At 38.3% G+C, this 18,378-nt stretch overlaps 1 protein-coding gene across 3 annotated transcripts in view; it reads right to left on the bottom strand.

Annotated features, from left to right (window-relative positions):
- The window catches only part of TBC1D12 (TBC1 domain family member 12), a 41,454-nt gene that overhangs the window by 18,931 nt on the left and 4,145 nt on the right, over positions 1-18,378 (bottom strand). For all 3 annotated transcript variants that reach the window (XM_084210192.1, XM_084210191.1, XM_084210193.1), the window contains exon 2: positions 5,299-5,422. In XM_084210192.1, the coding sequence (XP_084066318.1) occupies positions 5,299-5,422 (124 nt within the window). The remainder of the gene's footprint in view (positions 1-5,298; positions 5,423-18,378) is intronic.

Here is an 18,378-nt window from a genome sequence, read left to right as displayed (position 1 = left end):
TCCAGCAACTTTCAGGAACAGAAATGAAAATACATACCTATGTATGCCTATGCTTTCTTTTTCAAGCCTTAGTAAGAGAACAGTTGCTTCAACACTCATTGTAGTTGTTCTTAAAGACTTTGTTTTTAAAAAAAAAACAGCAGTCAGAAGAATTCGTATCAGCAGAGTCAATACTTCCATATTATTTTCAAAACACTGATCCCTTCTCCCCTTCTAAGGTACTCCCCTGAAGATGCATTTGTGCCACCAACACAGCACTGACATCGTAAGAAGTTCTCCTTAACAAGTTTCCCTTGTCAAAGCAACTTGGGTCATCCTGGCAGTAGGAGGTGAACTGTATTTTATGGCCTTTATGCAAAATAAAAGAAAGCATCTGTCACTCTGAGGTCCTACCAGTTCCACTACCATTTTACTGACAAGATAATCACTGAAGAAATCTAAAACACTGGGGAATGTCTATGGTTTACCTCTAGAACAGATATTTTACTGACTACACATGTGATAATTGAATGATACGGGACATTTCTTGAGAATCTGACCAGCTACAACATCTACAAAGAAAACCATCCCAGCCTTCTCACTGCTTCTGGTATGGCAAATTGTTATTCAGGTGTTATTGCAAGATCCAACAGCCCCATTTATTATCAGTCCTTGTTTCAAGGCAGTTTGTTACCAATGTATTTCTGCCCTGTATCTGGCAAACAGGCAGAATACGACCTTTCTTTTTTCTCCAGTAGCAGTGCAAGGTGAGCCAACATGGCCTCTAAATAACAATTTGCTTAAGAACCACTCCTGCAAAAAAGCATTCAACAACTTCTCTGAGATAGTCAGTCCTTTGGTTTGCTTACAAACACACACACACATACACACACATTTTATATGCAATAAGAGCATTGTGCACTTTTAAACTCTAACAACCAAGACTGGAGGGAAGAGTTAATATTGCAAGCCAAAATGTTTGAGTCATATGAACACTGATTCAAACCACATCTGTTCCTCTGAAGAGAAGCCTCTGAAAACCCTTGTCCCTGGGAGACCACGGGAATTCTGCCGAATCAATGACTGCAATTTCTCCGTTAAATCTCAGACTGGAGATGATAACACTGGAAAAATATTCAAGTGAAGACACTTACTTTTTTTAGCCCTCAGGTATTTAATTTTTGTAAATATTTCAGAGCCACCTCAACATGTTTTCAGAGGCTAGATGTAAAACAGTGACCCAGTCGAAGCTAGTAATGGACTGTCAAAGATTAAAACCTTCAATTTTGTACACAAGGTGACAGCTATTGGAAAAGATGGCTTCACTTCTCAACAAGCAGTCATTGCTAAAAATCACTGCAAGCTTTTAATGGCGTGGCAGATTTAAGTAGAAAAAAAGCTTTTCTTTTTCCACTTAATTTAAGGCTGCCACTGAGAGGAGCATTATTAAAACTGCTGATAAAGCAATTTTGGTCTACATTTTGCTTGCTTTTTATATTGCAATGTGTAATTGCATATTTTGAGTTTACTTTAATTCAGGCATATTATGAAAAGCCCACCATACTGCTTTAAACACATTAATAAAAAGTATGCAAGCCTGCCTTAATAAAATAAGGTAAACCTAATGACTTGATATTCAGAAAATTTTTTATCATAGATTAAAAGCTCTTTTCTTTAACTATAAGCACAAAAACTGAAATTGTGCTTTTTTAAACAGAACCTGGACTTTGGTGAATACATTCCAAAATGTTATATATCAGCCCACAAGTCTGTTTCTGCTTTAAATGCTTCTGCATTAAAGTATTTCAACAGTCTAATTTAAAGCAGATTTCTGTACAGACTGAAAAGAATTTACCAAACTGATCATTAATGACAACATGCCTCTTATAATAGCTAGTTTTATTAGCTGCAGTTCATGAAAAAAGGCACACTTCCTAAAACCATCAAATGCATTTGACATTTGCAGTCCTGGGGAGTTGTTTTCCCTTTTCAAAAAAACAGTGAAGGAAAGAAGCCCAGAGGAAGGAGATGTCCAGCAAAAGAGTTGGCCTCAATCACATCCTGCTTGGGCAGCTCTAAATCCAAGGAGAGATGAGCGTGCCAGCAGCTGCGAGTGGGGAGATGCAGCTGCCAAGAACTTCCAACCTCTGACCCAGTTTGAGGGAGCGCATCGCGCCCGAGGCGGCGCAGCTGCACGGCCGGCGCGGCAAACCCCGCAGGCTGCCGTGCCACAAAAACATTCATCAGCTTCCACACGGCCTAAGAGGCTTGCAAAGAAATCATTTACAATCATGTTCATTAGGCACTCTCTGAAGGCACAGCTGGCTGGCATCGTCATCTGAAAAATGTCTGAAACAGTATCCCCAATTAAGTTCCCAGATTTTCTTGGAGGTTATTCAAGATAATACAAGCACTACCTGACTTCTCTGGAAGTGAAGTTGTCATATAGCAGTGTCTACTTGATAGACAGTGACTGGGAGCCACAAGCATTCATTTAAATGTGTTCAGCAATTTACTACATCATCCTTACCATAACATAAAGAACAAAGGAGGTTCCCTTCAGCCAGGATGGAAAAGGGACACATAAGCCCTACCAGTCTTTTGGCTATACATCTACAATGATGCAATTTTTCTCAGTTTTACTAATAGGAAAGTGCTTTATGATATTGCCATAAAACTTTGTTGTAAGTATTATCCTTATCCAAAAGACTTCCTCCTCCTATTAATTGCAAAGTCTTTCCTGTGGTGAGTTAATTTTTCTTGCAACAGGGCTTCTTAAGATCTCATCTTTTACACGCAGGATGCTGACTCATTACTGAGTTTCCTTAATCAAGGGTTTGTTTGCACCCTCCCTAAGCTGGCCACTGACATCAGTAAAGTGAAAGGACCATGTCCAACCACGAAAAATAATGTTCAGGAATGGCAAGATTTGTGCCATAAACTCTGCCATGAACAGGCAGCTTTCCTACCTTCTTGTAGTCTTAAACCTAAGGTTCATTTTAAAAAGATGGCGAACAAGAAGTAACCAGGGTTCTGGCCACAAAGAGCTAAAAAACTGGGGGGAAATGTGGGGTTTCTGTTTCAATTATAGCTGATCCCTCCACTCTGATTTAGAAAGTCAAAGTGCAAGTTTGGAGAGACATTCCATGTAGGTTATGAAGTAACCTAACAGATGCACAGAATTGCATGTAAACAAAACACATTAAGCTTTAATCATACTTCTGTCAGCTTCTTGAAGGCCTTATATTCTTTTCACTCACATCTCCAGCCTAGTGAGGAATTAGTCTAGAGACTACAGTCAGCCATTTGAGGTGAAAATGCTATTCCCCACTGATCTTCAATAACCAAGTGTGCTACATTCATTCTAACCCATCACCAGCTTAGCAAATTCCAACATTTTTTGAGAAAATAAACCATCAGCTTTTTTTCAAGGGCATATGCACAAGGCATAAACACACATGCAAGACATTTGACATATGCTAATTATAGAGATACTGGGGTCATTTCACAATTTAAAATCAAATTTCTTTAGGTATGTAGCTCTAACTGTGTGTAGAGCACACTGCCAAGCTGGTTCCCCTTTGACAACTGTATCTTTTAGCTCATGAGGCTTTAGATAAAGACCATGCATGCTTTAGCCAAATAGAAAGCTAAAACTATTAGCTGTTACTGGTACTTTACTCAAGATCATGTAAATCCAACAGTGACTCTAATCTGGAAAACATTATAGCACAAACCACATGACTAGGAACAACTCAATCATGGCTAAAGATAATACATTGTTGTAATATATTTGCTTTTCTGACACTTTGGATGAGTTAAAAAATAGGACACTACCATTTAAAACAAACACTATCACTGAGGGAAAACAGAATAAGAAAGTAGGACTATTTCTTCAGATCATCATCTTCAACAGGTTGCCCAGGAAAGTTGCAGATGTCCCATCCTTGAAAGTGCTCAAAGTCAGGTTGGACAGGGCTTAGAGCAACCTGGTCTACTGGAAGTTGTCTGCCCATAGCAGGGAGAGCAGGAATCCCTTCCAACCCAAACAGTTCTATTATAACATGATCTCCAGAAGAAATATCTTCATTACTAGAAAACAGTAAGCAGATGACAGGTAACACTGTGCAGATTCTCCATTTCTCAGGATGGAAGAGACATCTGGATTTTACCACAGTATTTTCACAGCACAAGGCCAACAGCATGCACCTGCAAGCAAAGCAAGAATGCTTGCCCGCTCCCACCCAAAGAGGAAAACCACTTAAATAAGAAAACTGTATTTGAAAATGTAGAAAAGGCATTCAGTTTACTTCACACTACGAACCATGGAATAATTTGGGTTGGAAGGGATCTTTAAAGGTCACAGTTTCAACCCATTGTCACAAGTCACATTGCATTAAAGTCCTTCAAAAAGATCCTCTCATTTTTGACTTTGGTTGCTCCTTAAACACCCTCTTTGCCACAAAGCCCCTTCTAGGAAATAACTGAACACTGCCTCATTCACAGCCATTTACACCTGCCAAACACATCAGCTTATTAGGAATTTAAAAAAGCAGACAGAGAAAGCAGCCCTCAAGAGATTCAAGTTACTGTTTTAACCAACACAGGGGACATTTATATTTCTTATGTCAACAAATCTTTCAGCTTCAAGTTTGCACACTAACATTACGGTAACGATACATTACCAATTGATCCCCTTTGAACACTGACATTTTAGTATTATTTTATCAAAGACAGATTCCACAGGAGCAATTATACGGACGTGCAGTTTTGTGACAGAGGAAGGAAATCAGAGGTATCTTTGTGAAGCATTCCAGTAGCTCAAAACCAAGTTGAATTTACAGTATTATTTTGCAACAAAGTATCTTGAGTGAGATTAAAACTTTAAATTTAAGAGGATTACATGTTTCAGAATTCCAAGCAATTTGTCACAGGTCACCTACATAGGAAGTCTTCCACATAAGGATGGCAATGGAAAAATGAGTCATACTGCAGCATACCATGTTAAATAAGACAAAGTTTTATGGGAAATTAATGCAAGTTCTCATGTCTTGACAAAAACAGCTTAAGCACCTTTTGAACATACGCCACCTTTTTGTAAGTACTTTTTATAAGTACTGAGATGTACTGAAGAACGCACTAAATAATCATAAAACTCAAATTCCTTAGTAACTACTATTACTTAAACAAAGCTCCAAAAGAATGTTCTCAGTGCACTGTGGTCATTTAACACCAATGTGGATATAACAGCAGAGAAACGCAGTACCTGTGTGTTATTTTTACAATTTTCCTACCTTGAGTTGTGTGATGTTTACTCACCTGCTGAATAATTTTGGAATCTTTTGGAAGGTTTTCCCTGGGTGGGACTTTTCCAAACAACTTCCAACCAGGAGCGCTTTGGACAGCAGGTTTGAGTTCCTTAGTCCTTTTAGTAAAGAAGTTTCTGAAAAGAGAGGAAGGATTTTGTTTTGTTTGTTATAAACATATAAACAAGGTATACTGTGCCTACTTACATTTCTTCAATTTCTCCACCAGTTCACCACTTGGGTGAACTGTAGAGATTTACTGCTCAGCAAATGCATAGTGCATTCTGCTTTCAAATAATTAATTTGAAGTGGAGCATCTTTCATTTGATGCTAATATTTGTATTTAACACTCAACTTTACCTCTAAACCACTTTATGCAATACCAGAGCTTTATTTTAGAAATAGCAGGCACTTTCTTATATATAAACAGCACACAGCAGACTCTCAAACTTTTATTTGGGGTGTGCTTTAAGCGTTTCTTCCTGATTTATTTGGACACTGAAATGACAACAGCTGAAAAACACCCTGTAACTTAAGAGATTTTTTTTTAATGGTGAATTATTACTTCTACCAGTCTTCACACCTTCAACTTTCATAGCAGGGCCTAGAAGACCAGGAAATAATCACACAGCTCCAGTTTAGCAGACAACTTTTATCAGTGCCTAAAGCAATTACACTCAGAGGCAGATGACTGCATTGCTCTTACTTTTTAGAAAGCCAACTATCACAAGACTGTGTTAGTGACCACTTGTCAGATATTCAGCTATACTATTTGACTCCAATCACAAGTTCCCACAGAGCATGTTATGTACAAGTGCTTTAAAAATGAAAGAAGTGTATTTATTCTGAATACTGGAAAGTTACTTTCCAGAAACTCTTAACACAAAGGGATTAAAAGCTCAGTAGCCTGTAAGGTTATTTCTCAGGAAGCTTACCAGCTGACCTCAGAGAACAGAATAGGGGGGTACTTTTGGTGGAAGATATTTTTGTAGAGTTAACTAGCTAACTTCACACTCTTCTTCTGGAATGAGATCCTCAGATTTATTCCTCACTTAATGTATTTGCTCTATTTTAAAATTGGAAGCAGTCATGTTTGTGTACAGCAGAGAGTCTCTTAGCTTTGCCCAGATAAAAGGAGCATGCTTCAACAACCACAATCTGTCTGAAAAGTGCTCAGGGCTCTTAAATTCCAGTGCTGTCAGGGTTTCTGGCCAGGCAGCATAGTTTTACATTTAGGAATTATTAGTGTTTGTAAGACCTTGTGTATGTATAGCTTCATACACAAGCTATCTTTTTTGTTCCCAGAATGTTTTTTGTTATTTGGGAAACAAGCAAACGTCTGTCAAAAATCCCTTCAGTGCAAGTTTGTGTGAATGAACTCTACAGCCTGTGAGCTTGTGTGTAGTTGAGGATCTAGCCACCAGCAAACAGCAAGCTGGAGAGAAGGAGGAGCTGATAGAACATGGAAGCCTCCCAAAAACTGATAAGCTCAATGGTGGTCCCATGGAATCCAGAAAAAAAAATCAAGAAACCCAGAACACCGAGACTCTCTTCACTCCATTTGAGGCCACTGCCACTCACTACCATCATCAACAGCTTGTCAAAAAAAAAAATAAAAATTAAAAGACTGCATTCAAGAAAACAGCAGTTGCTATAGGCAGGCAGGCAGTACAGGATTACACACACACCTGATTGATGAGAACACCATGAGAGCCTTTTGTGGAAGCCCCACAAAAGAGAATAGAATCTGTCGGTGCCCCACTACACTGTACCACTTCTGTGAAGGTCTCCCAGATGTTGTTCCAACCCAATTACTGGGAAAGCATGTTTGGGAATAACTGATTGCATGGTTTGAATAGTCATTTGCCATTAAAGAAATTGAGCCATTGCTACTAATAATAGTTTAACACAAATTGTTCTAGAAAGCATTGGTTGTGATCCACACATCCCACAACTCTGTCCCCATCAGAGAAATCTGTGATATCTTCATCCATCCCTGTGGAAGCCAAGTTAGTGCTTAGAAGCTCCAAGACAGTGGTTTCTGATATACAGCCTGGAAAGGAGGAACAGTGAAAAAGACCAGCCATGGCACCCATGCCTTTGAAAAAAAAAACATCCTCAGTCAATCCCAGGACTGCACACTATTAGTGAAATAAACAGATCCACTCTGTAAGACAAAAAAAAAAGTGTGCTTACATAAATAACAAAGGCTCATTTCATAAGGACGCTTTTCACAGTGCTTTACATTGTCTTCAGGAGGCAAGGAGGAGCATTCAAAGAATAAACAACAAAAGACAGAAGTTTTCTAAAGACAACATGTCACTCTACACTACCCCACAGCCTTTCCCTTAGATCTGCCACAGCTGTATTTGAACTTCATTAGAGAAGACTTTTTCCCCCAAAAGCAGGTATGCAGGAAGGTACATTCTGAAGTATCTGTCTTGATTTCACAGGCAGCAAAAACCACCCAGTCTCTGTACATACTATGGAACACCACCAGGGTTACTTGGCAGTTGAACTCCACTGCCTCTAGCATATGTAGAAGCTAAAAGATGCATTTGATATTGATGGCAATCTGTCACTGTATCAAAACTGGTTCATTTTTAACCAGGTAGCTGGTAGATTTTTAAAAGGAAAAAATGTGTAAACTTACAGATTTTTTAAATTAATATTTCAATACAGAAAGATTTAGGCATGCTCATGGCTTTTACAAGATTTAATTAATCAGTTTTTTTAAACAAATAAAACATCAAAACAAACCTTCCTTAATGTAGTCTGGAAGGAAAGAAGTTTTACTTTTACTGAGCACATATTCAATGAAGTCTGTTTCTTGTGAAGGTTAAGAGCCGGTAAAACTTTGTATCCTGTCAGAATAAACTTCACACAGGAATTCTAATCCGAAAGAAATTAATGAGAGATTACAAATAAGCTTTGCTGAAGATGGAAGGACATTTCTTAATACATTGTTTTGGCAGCTAACAATATCACATCTGGGGTGTTCTTGACAGCAGCAAAGATTTACAAAAGCCTTGTTAAGGAACAGCATCTGTGAATGCTTACAAGTTGCATTCACTGAACTGCAGGAAGTCTACTAGATTTGATGTATTTGTTGCTGCTTAGAATATTCATGAGTCTCACAGATCCCGGGAAGAGTCAACCATTGAAATGGCTGAAAAGTCAAGAGCATTTTGGTACAGAATCTCAAAATCCATTTGAAAACCTCAAAATTCCTTAAAAGAGAGCCTGCACCTTAGAACAGAACAATTCTTTCTGTTGCAAGGACCCATGGGATAGAAGTATTAAATTAGCTCATTGATTTAAGCTCTGGTTTACAAAAGCCCAGGGGAAAGCTGCAAGAGGTTTTTTTTCCTAGTTCTTTTATATAACACATATTAACACCCTCAAATGACACTCCAAAATGTTTCAGTAGGTGCCTTGAAGAGCTCAAAAGCTAAATGAAGTGCCACAGAATGTAAGTTATTGGCACAGACCAAGACATCTATTGCTAGCATGCTTTGTATTACACTAAACAAAAACCTGTGGGCTGTGATCACACCACTGCAAGAGCTGTAATGACAGCTATGACTGGTAGTTTTCCCCTTATTTTTAACTGTGCTGCTTCAACTATTCCTGCCTGTGCCCAGGACAGTCTGTGCAAGTTTCACCATACCAGTGGTACAGCAATTCAAAAATGTTAACCATTTCTACAGGTGACATTAACACTATGTTCTATTAATGAAATTGCTGGGTTCTATTCCACTTTTGCTTTTGAAATTACTTTTTTGTTGCTATTTAAGATTAATTAGTGCAGTCTAAATGCAATTAGAATTAAGTCTCAGAAGGGGATAGGTATAACTTGATACTTTTTTTTAATTTACTTCGATTTTTTAAATTTACTTTGGGGTTTTGACTTCACCTCCCCCCCAAAAAAATCTCAACACAAAAAACTTCTGATTTCCAAGTAGCTATAAGTCAAGAGGACGACAGATTTCCAAGATTTAGAGGAACTTACTGGAAGATATGAGACAATCACTTCAACTTTGACCTTAAATTTTATCCAAAACCAGATTGTGCTGTATTTGCACAACAGCCACTCAAACAAAGCTGGAGTGCTCTGAACTGCAGCAGGTAAGAATGGCTCAGGGTAGATCCATCTGCAGCAGTCTGCCTCTAGGTATAATTGCGTCACCTCTCCACAAAAACAAGAGTTTGACAAGAATCTTTTGACCAAAAATGTCAAACTAACCTCGTTTCAAGCTACACATCATTTTGCTACAGCTCTTTCAACAAAGATAACATACATGGATCTTCCCTTTGTACAGCTCCACTGTGTGCCACAAACAGGCTAGCAGTATTCCACTGCTTTGTGCATGCCAGCAACACCTTAAGCAGCTTTCCTTCCCAATCATTCAATCATTAGAGCTCCATATACAGGCTCAAGCTTCAGCTATTCTGACACTTTTAGCAATCTATAGACAGATTTCAGGTGTAGAGGAAGGTTGGAGTTACACCTGAGCCTTTTAGAATGAATATCAGTATAAAGCATATTAACAATGAGACTACTTTTTTCTAATTTATTCATCTTGCACTACACAAAAATAGCAAAATTCAAGTGGTCTTCGAGGAGAGCATAAACCATGTGATTGTCATCACTGTTATACATGAGGAAAGTATACTTCCTTACAGTTCACTTTAATATAGAAACTGATTTCATTTGAAATGCTTAAGTTAGACAGAAAAACCACCAAACAACCCAAACACACACACACAAACCCAACACAAACAAAAAACCAGAAAAAAACCAACCAACCAACCAAAAAAACCCAAAACAAAACCACTAAACTATGGGGACCCTTGGTGAACATACAGTGTGGGACCAAAAAAAACATCCTCTTTCCAAATAAAATATCCATAATTTAGGATTATTTTACCAATAAATTAATGCTGTGTTTATATCTCAATGCTGGAATGTAAACTACCATTCTCCGATTTTTCATCCTTACAAGATAACTTTGAGCTTGCTCAAAATGTTTACCCATTAATTTACAAAAAGAGACCTCAAGTTATACTAGCATAGTAAAAGTTACTTTTTTTAGATAAAAAGCTAACTGTCAAAATATTTTTCTGACTTTTACTTTACACACAACAATCTGGTATTCTGTCATTTTCCATCATCAATCATTTCTTCTCGTTGCATCTATCTTTCAAGAGCTTTGATAACAGGGAAGTTGTTATGCTGAGAAAACAAGATTTGAAAGACACGAGAACTGACAGAGGAAGTGAGGGCTGATTAGATTTTCCTTTTGATTAAGCACCTAGTACCTGTTAGTAAACACTGCATAATACAACTGCATCATTTTAAATCCAGGGAAGCAACACACAAACAGGAAGGAATCAGCATCCCATCAAGAACATCCTCACTCTATCATACAGAGGTTTTCCTCATAGAATCACAAAGGTTTAGAAGGGAAATCCAGCACAGAGTAATGTTACAAACAAGCACCAAGTTGGACAAAAAAACCCCAGTACATTTTCTCCGTGTTTTTAATATAGTTACAAAAATACAGTTAAAAGCCCTGAAGTTAAATTTCTCTGAAATAACATTAAAAATCTACTGATTACAACAAAACCTCAGAGCGTGTAAAAGGAATAAAGTAACAAAGTTCATTAAAAACTGTGTTTGTAATACAAAACAACTGATTTTGCATCCCCACAAAGAACAGAGTTCTGCTTGCACATGCCATCTGCCCTTGCTCCACCCCATGCTAATTTCTTAATAAGCGTCATAGGCATACAAAATAGGTGTATGTTTGAAACTTGCTGAAATTTGAATTAGCTGAAAGATGAGCTGATAAGGAAATGACTTGTTTACCCAACAATCTTTACCCAGAGAGCTGTATCAGTAAGGAGTTAGAAGAGGCATGTTCCAGGAATCGCTATAGATAAATTTTTACCGATAGAAAACCCTAAAATGAGTTGTTTTTACTTAAAACCATACTTTTAGAACAAATTCTGGAAACCTCTACGTGACTGCAATTCCATATTCTATATGGAATATTCTATAGCCAAAGACATAACAAGAACTACTACATTCATATTGGCATCTCTTTAGCAGGCACAAAAACTGCTTAAGAACACAGCAGAATTCTTCTCCATACCCAAGTCTTGGCCATTCTGTTATGCTCTCATGTGAAATAATTTGGAAATAACAGCAGACAAAAAAAACCCATTGCTTTATTAAGCAGAATTAGCCCCTCTGCTTTAAACAAGACTTTTCAATAATTCACATTCAGAAACAAAGGTAACTCAACTCTAAGCATAAATAATGAATCACTGAAAGGAAATAAAACCTTTTTGGTTAGCCACTCACAAAGCCTGCAGAGCAACAGGCATTCTACATTTTTAATTTCAATAGCTTCAAGCGTCAGCCCATTTTGATCCAACACATTTGTGATTGCTCTCAGCACAAGTTTCAAAGTTGGGCCCTATATTGGAAGAGATATGACCCCACCACTTTGCTACAAGCAGCAGCCAGATACAAGATTCCCTTTTAATTTTATTACCCCAACCACAGATTTGTTTCATGTTTCTAGTTTTAGCACCTTCTAGATGTAAAAATCTCTTTCCCTCTGCACCAAGACAGCCCAAAGAATATTCCAAACTACCCTCTCCAAAGGAGCTTCAATGTTTGCAATACTCTAAACCTGCAGTCTTAGATGCTACACAAGCAAGATTTTGGCCTCTCTCCTGTCCCCACCCATCTAACAAAAACAAAATAAGGAAATGAAAAATCCTGCCCAGAAAAATGACCATCCTCAGCAAGACCAAGCTTGTAGTACTTTTTAAAATTAAATATGATGTCTCCATTTATATTAGTGATCAACTAAAGCCTTGGCTGCAATTAGGTATACCTGAAATTTAATGCACTGTCAAGGACAGTTCTCAAGCTAAGGATTGAGAAGCTGGAAGGAGGTGGCTTCTGGCATCTTGGAGAGGACAAAGATTGACAGAACTATCATAGAACTGCACTGATGAGACTTAATTAGATCAACTCTCTTATCAAGCTCCTAGTGGATACCAGTCCCAAAGTGGCTTTACAAACTCTGCTGGCAGAACGATTTTACTACAGGTACACAAATACTTGGGAAGTTTTAAGAGTTGGAAGTGTTTAGCAGTATTACAGAACACTTTGTACAGAACACTCATTGATAAACTGTATTTTACCAGACTACATTCTGCTCCTAACAAAGAGCTGTTGCCCAGGTCAGCTTTACAAGCAGTTCAAGCATTCAAAAACATCCAGCATTCATACATCAAGCAGACACATAAGCAAGGTAACTGATGAGGTTAAATTTCAGAATGCTTTAATACAAATAAAGGAAGAGAATCAGCCTTTACTTTTCAGAGTGAAGTAGCAAAGCAGAACTTTATGCCAGACTGTTCTATCATTTTCATATTTGATCAGGCAGTTATAAAAGCTATTTTGACACTGCACCAGACACTATGGTCAATCTTCTCTAATAATGACCAAAGGTCACTTACCCACAGCATGTAAAGCAAAATCTTAGATCACAGCTGCGAGAAGTGGAGAATTTTACCAGCTGACTACAGATAGTGTAGTGTATCTGTATTTTATGGTATTTTTTGTATAGCCAGGAATATCTAATCCATCAATGTCACAGCTACTTAATGAGCAACATACTCCAAGCAAAACAATGATAGAGGAACAAGAACCCTTCATCCCACAAACCCACATAATGGAGAAGCCCATTTCTCCTCCTTGCACAGTAATGTACTACAATCCCTTCTGCTGCATCAGCTCCCACACCCTCTATACCTTGCAAGCCAATCCAGCTCACTAGTCCCACAGAAAACCATCAACACTTTTTCACTCTCCAGCCTATTGAGCAACAGCAGCTCACAGAGGATCATATAAATACCAGAAGCAGGGATGAAACATTTCCTTTGTTTCCTGACAATAGCAAATTCTTCAGTCATCCCACCAAGATATCGCACAAAGTACAACTCAATTAAACAAAGCACCTGAAATTGTTCTAGATGTGACTCACTTTCAGTTTAAGGCAAAACTCACCAGCTTTATCAGGGCAATCACTATACCTATAGTTCAAATGTTTCTATACAATGTATGCTTTCAAAACAAAGGTGATAAAGATTTCCAGTCTTTGACATGGCCTACAAGTCAGTGAACTGGAAGTTCAAACACAGGGCAGAGTTTTATTTTGAAGACTGTCCCAGGGGTGACTGCAACTCTGACCAGCCTGATTAAGCCTCAGTTAATATTTTTCCTTTCTGGTGCCTGACAGAGTGTCTGTCAACTACTGGATTGCACAATGTAGCACTACAGGCACTGCAGCACTCAGTGCATTGGGTTTCAGCTGCAACTAGCAATTCACAATGTATTTTGTGTCACTGCTTCAGTGATCAATTGCAGAAATACTACAAAACACAAGAATTAATTTTTGATCTATTAGCTGATATAAGAAGGCAGAGGACTGATTTAATTCAGTTTTGCCTGACAACTTTTCTAAAAATGAGGAAGAAATTTTCCGGTCTACCACTCCACTACTTACAGAATTTGAGGAACAACAAGTAATTTGCAAAACACAGTTTACAACAAGAAAAAGCTAGAATAATAGAATCATTTAGGTTAGAAAAGATCTCTAAGATAATTGAGTCCAACTATTAACCCAGCACTATTAGGATCACCATTAAACCATGTGCCCAAGTGTCACACCTACATGACTTTTAAACACTTCCAGGGATGGTGACTCAACCACAGCCTGTTCCAATGTTTGACTAGCCTTTCAGTGATGATGCTTTTCCTAATAGCCAACCCAAACCTCCCTTGCCACAACTTGAGGCTGTTTCATCTCATCCTATCACTTGATAAGTGGAAAAAGAAACTGACACCCATGTCACTACAACCTCCTCTCAGGCATTTTTGAACGACAAGGTCTCCCTTCAGTCTCCTGTTGCCCAAACCACCCCAGTTCCCTCAGCTAACTAAGGCAGACAGATGCCAGCCACACAAATACCTTTGATAGCAAGTGGCTTGCTTGAGTTTTAAAGCCTTCTGGCATCCAGCACACAAACTGCTTCATTACTGCCCAGCAGCAGACAGCCAAGATCCTACATTAATGAATGCATTAGGCAACTGAAGCAACACAGACAGGACAGAGCTTTGCAAGGTCTGAGGCCTGACCACAGCCAAGCTCAGACTGCCTATTCTACAGCTGGCCTTCAGGAAGTTTAGACCAACAAATGTCACAGGCAATGGGAGCCAACAAGGAAGCTTTTATTATGCAACATGATCAAAAGACACTCTTTCACTTACCCAAGAGCACATTAAATAAAACTTCCCAACATAACAATGGAAACTGAACATAGCTTCTTCTTAATAAAGGAGTACCTTGGAGAAGGGAGAAAAATTGTAGGAAAGTACTCCTCTAGGCTGCAGCTTTCAGTCAGGCCATAAGAAAGCAGGAAAGGAATTCAGAAGAACACCAGTCTGAGTGTTTGGCTCTCAGAAGTTCTGAAAGAATAAACTCATCTAAGACCATGAAAACTAGTTTTCTACTAATTGAAGTCACAAGTTCACCCACACAACAGCTATGCTCTTCTTCAGACTGTTACCCCAATATCAAGCCACAAGCAAAATGCTCTGCAGGTGGCTTGCACAGCTGACTGGTTTCTGAAAATACAGAGGCAAATTATCAGTCTCTTTTGCAGGCTCTCCTTGTGTTCAGACTTCATTCAAAAATCTGTAGGATTTTTATGCTGGAGCTCTCTCAGACTCTGAGAGGTTTGACTGAGCCACAGAAACAGGCAGTACTAGACAGATGAAGTCGAAACTGTGCTTCACTTCTTTAGAAAGCAGTAATAAAAAGATGCACAAACAGAGGCTGCAAAGTTTAAAGCAATGCCAACCACCCAGTTCAACAAACCTAGTCCCTTCCCAGCTGAACAACACACAAGATCAATTATGATAAATAAAAAAGGACAGATGTTTATATCGTAAACATCTCAGTAGTTCCAAGAAATTGAAGAGAGGAGTAACAATTTTTGAATCCACATAAATGAAATGTGACCAAAAACCCTTAAACTCCTTTTTAATTCTTGAGCAATCAGGACAAAATAACCTAATGAATAACTGGAACAGCCAAGAGAGCAAAAACATAAAACTATCATTTTCTTAGAGGCCAGCTGTGATTTAAGTGATCTCCTTTGGTTGTTATTTCCCATGTAAACCATTCTTCATTTAGTCATAGCCTATTCAGAAGAGATGTTCCATTCACTTTGTCACTACTCTCAATATACTCTGTAAGAAACCCTGTGACCCCAAATCAGCAGAAGAGACCAATGAATGAAAAGGCCTTCTGCAAAATGAAGGGGAGGGGGAGAAGAGAAGATGCTTTCAGATTAAGTTTAAATGCCTCTGTAGAACACTCCTGAACAAAACAAGCTATGATTCCAACAGTTGCTGCACACAAGACAGCAATTTAAGCTGTTTGGCTTGAGAAAATCCACACAGTCCCCCACAAAAAAAAAAACCCTACAGCATTAGTTTAATGAGAACTTACTTCATGAAAATTCATACTAGGATTACAAAACTCCTAGTGCAAATATATGTACCAATGTCGAATATAAAATTGTCCATTACACTATCCACCTAGGAGAGTAGAAAAATTGCTAACAATACTTTAGGCATTACAGATTGATGAAGACCATACATCTAAGGTTTCAGAATTGACATCTATTCAGGCAGCTTTTTTTCCTGGGAGTAGCTGGGAAAGACTTGCTGCAGACAGAAGCTGGAGCAACGTGGCCTTCTGAAACCTATCCAGAATTAAATCAACATAACATTCTTCTGCTTGAGCTCCTGAAATTTCACTTTGATTTGCTAGTCAACAGACATCCTAACCAAATTGATTCTCTGGGTGCATAGCATCTTATCTATGGTGAAACACTCATTGAAAGTCAGAAACTGGTCAACATGTGAACACAATGTCACAAAATAAATCATTCTTCACAAATGTCAAGGAAGAATCCACAGCAGAGCTTCTCAACTTGATAATATGAATGCCATTTCCTACTTTTATCAAGTTACTTATGTCTCTAACTCCAGAAAAAAAGAGTACTATTTGAAGTTGCCCATAGATTAGGGTCCAGATACCCTCGCTTACTTTTTCCAATCAGCTTTAATTCAAAGCAATTATATGTATCCATTTCTTCACTTAGGTCACAAAATTACTTACAGAAAGCAGGAACAACTGCACCCAAAAACAGAAGGGTGAAGGGTGCCCTCATGGTTTTCCAGGAAAGCTTTTATGTATTCCCTTAACCCTTCTAATTATCTTTCCAATACATTGACGGTATAGCTCTACTTTTTTTCATTTGGTTTGTTTTAATCTGGCCAATGTAAAAACAACACCAAAATCAAAAATAAAACACAAAAGTTTTTTCAGTAAGATCTGATCAAGATATAGGCACAGGCAACAATGGAATAGAAATTAAGCACCGTGAAGTGACCACATCAATCTGTTTTATCTTTACATGAATGGAAGGTTTAGAAGACCTGTCAAAAGGACAGCCCATTCCTACTTGATTCATTTTTGATCAAAAGTCCACTAAAGATTTTTCTTCTCCAGAGGTGCACAGTACATCCCCTGAAGTTTCATGATGATTTATGTATGCAGAGCTTTTCTCTAAGAGAAATGTCGATTCTGGTACTAACCCTTCACAAGACCCATCTAGGTAGATGCCTAGGTAGTGCAAACAGCTGCAAGTGGTACTTAGTAATAAATTGAAATATAAACTACATAGCTAGAGACACTACTGTGTACTGAGTAGTAATACTCAGTGAACTTCCCTGCAACCCTCCAGCCTCTGCCAAGGACATCTGTAAAGGCAAGAAGATTAGCAGCTTTTGAAGAACTACCTACTCACGGAACCACAAGGCTGTGTTTACAAAGAGGGAGACAAAGATGTGAGCTTCAGTGATTTCTTAGTGCTTTGTGCCTACAAATACTGACTTCTTTCAACTTTCCATCATCTCCTCAAGTGAATATTTTTCAGAACTTCTAGACAACAAATACAATCACGCTGGGCAATGAAAGAAGTATGAGACTAAAGACATTTTCCCTAAGAATTTGTGTGCCAACTAGCCATACATACTTGTAACTCCTTACACCTATTTCTCACAGCACACTCCAAAGACCTACAAGAAGTAGCAGTTATGAATTAACCTCATTGTGAATCTTAGGTGAATATTGGAACACAAGTACTTAGGAAAATGGTGCTCTACTACTAAAAAAAGCAACTATCACTGTTGTCAACAGTGAGCTTTGAATCTAGGAATAAGAAACTTTGCCAACTAGCAGATACCTAAATTTGTCTAGCAAACACACAATTCAGAAAGGTCAATATCTACACAAGCTGAAAAGATGTCTTGTACCTACCTGTAGAACTATGAAGTAGGAGTCATCTTTAGAAGAGGTTCAGAATCGAGTCTTTATCTCAGCCCTGGATTACTTGCTGCTGCGTGACCTTTTTGGTTTACTGTTTTGCTCTGTTCCTCAAAGCAGCACATTTAGAGCATACTGTAGTTAAGGTAATAATAATGGCTTTAATTCAACTGTCCATGCAATGTTCCTGCTCACTGAACCATTCTGCACCCAATGGGGATCCAGTAACCCAAGAACAGAGCATTGCCCTTGTAAGCTGCTGTGTAAGACCACAAACCATAAGAACAATGCCTGTATATGACTGCATTATGAATCATATGCAGGACTACAAAGCAGTGACAGGTGACTTCCAAGAAGCCATTTATTGCTCTGACCAAAACAGTAGCACATGGACAAAAGTGACCATAGCCATGCAATTTTCCTTGCCATGACACTCTGCTTCACATACTGATCTACTTGTGGCATCCCACTTCACATGTGAAGAGAAACAAGATGTACAGCAAAACCAATTATTTTTCTGTTAGAAGCAGTTAGTATTGATTTGACAGGCTTAATGATTTGGAACATAAACAACTTAAGATTCTAAGGCCATACCTAATACTTACCTG

The sequence above is a fragment of the Fringilla coelebs genome, assembly GCF_963513975.1.
Source record: "Fringilla coelebs genome assembly, chromosome: 8".
NCBI classification, from domain to species: domain Eukaryota; kingdom Metazoa; phylum Chordata; class Aves; order Passeriformes; family Fringillidae; genus Fringilla; species Fringilla coelebs.
Note: the sequence above shows the minus strand (reverse complement) of the source record. Positions and strands in the feature narration are given on the sequence as shown.